The sequence below is a fragment of the Vombatus ursinus genome, unplaced genomic scaffold, assembly GCF_900497805.2.
Source record: "Vombatus ursinus unplaced genomic scaffold, bare-nosed wombat genome assembly UNPS02014786.1, whole genome shotgun sequence".
Lineage (NCBI taxonomy): Eukaryota > Metazoa > Chordata > Mammalia > Diprotodontia > Vombatidae > Vombatus > Vombatus ursinus.
The window spans coordinates 30,982,800-30,983,571 of record NW_020954564.1 but is presented as its reverse complement, the minus strand read 5'-3'; the positions used below and the strand labels follow the sequence as shown (position 1 = coordinate 30,983,571).

General features: G+C 44.6%; 1 protein-coding gene across 1 annotated transcript in view; it reads right to left on the bottom strand.

Annotated features, from left to right (window-relative positions):
• The window catches only part of LOC114047395 (BPI fold-containing family A member 1-like), a 7,979-nt gene that overhangs the window by 1,594 nt on the left and 5,613 nt on the right, over positions 1–772 (bottom strand). Inside the window, exons 5-6 of the mRNA XM_027868225.1 lie at positions 543–692; positions 203–287 (exon numbers count right to left, since the gene is read on the bottom strand). Coding sequence (XP_027724026.1) covers positions 203–287; positions 543–692 — 235 coding nt within the window. The remainder of the gene's footprint in view (positions 1–202; positions 288–542; positions 693–772) is intronic.

Here is a 772-nt window from a genome sequence, read left to right as displayed (position 1 = left end):
AAAAAATCTGTGTGACTTAACTTCTGTTGGCCTCAGCTTTTCAATTTGTAAAAGGGGGTTAGCCTTGACCTCCAAATTCCTTCCCAGCTCTGAATCTATGATCCTATGATCCCTTGTCTCCTCAGTCTCAGGGCACTTTGGCCTGCCCAGTAGTAATACTCTGACCTAAGAATTCAGAGGAAATCTTCATTTCCACACTTACCTTTTTCTGTATCAGATGTGGAAGACGTTCAGTCAGAGTTTTTGTCACTGTGTCTACAAGTTCTTGCACTAGGCTTGGTGCAACCCTGGAAAAAGGAAGGAACACATGGATGAAGAACTAGCATATTGGGGGTGGGAGCAGGATGCACGATTGAGTGTGTACTCATTGGTGGGAAATTCCTGATTCTCTGGCCAACCCGCCTTTTTCTTCTGCTGGAGCCTAGATTGGAACAGGTCAAAAGAGGGAAAATAAAAGCTTATTTCCCACCACCAAGCATGGGCATTGGCTGATAAGGCCAGGACCCAAAAGGATTGATCCTTTTGGATCAATGATGACTCACCCTTCCAGGAGAGTGATCTTTAAGCTGCCAGGGTCATGCTTACAATCCCCAATCACCAAGTGGATTTTTCCATTGTTATCCCTCACTGCGATGAGCTCCACTATGATATTCAGGTTAATATCCAGCTTAAGAAGTTTATCAGTCAGGAATCTAAACAAGAAAAAAGGCAGATTAGGGGAAGGGGAGAGAGACAGACAGACAGACAGAGACAGAGAGAGACAGAGACAGAA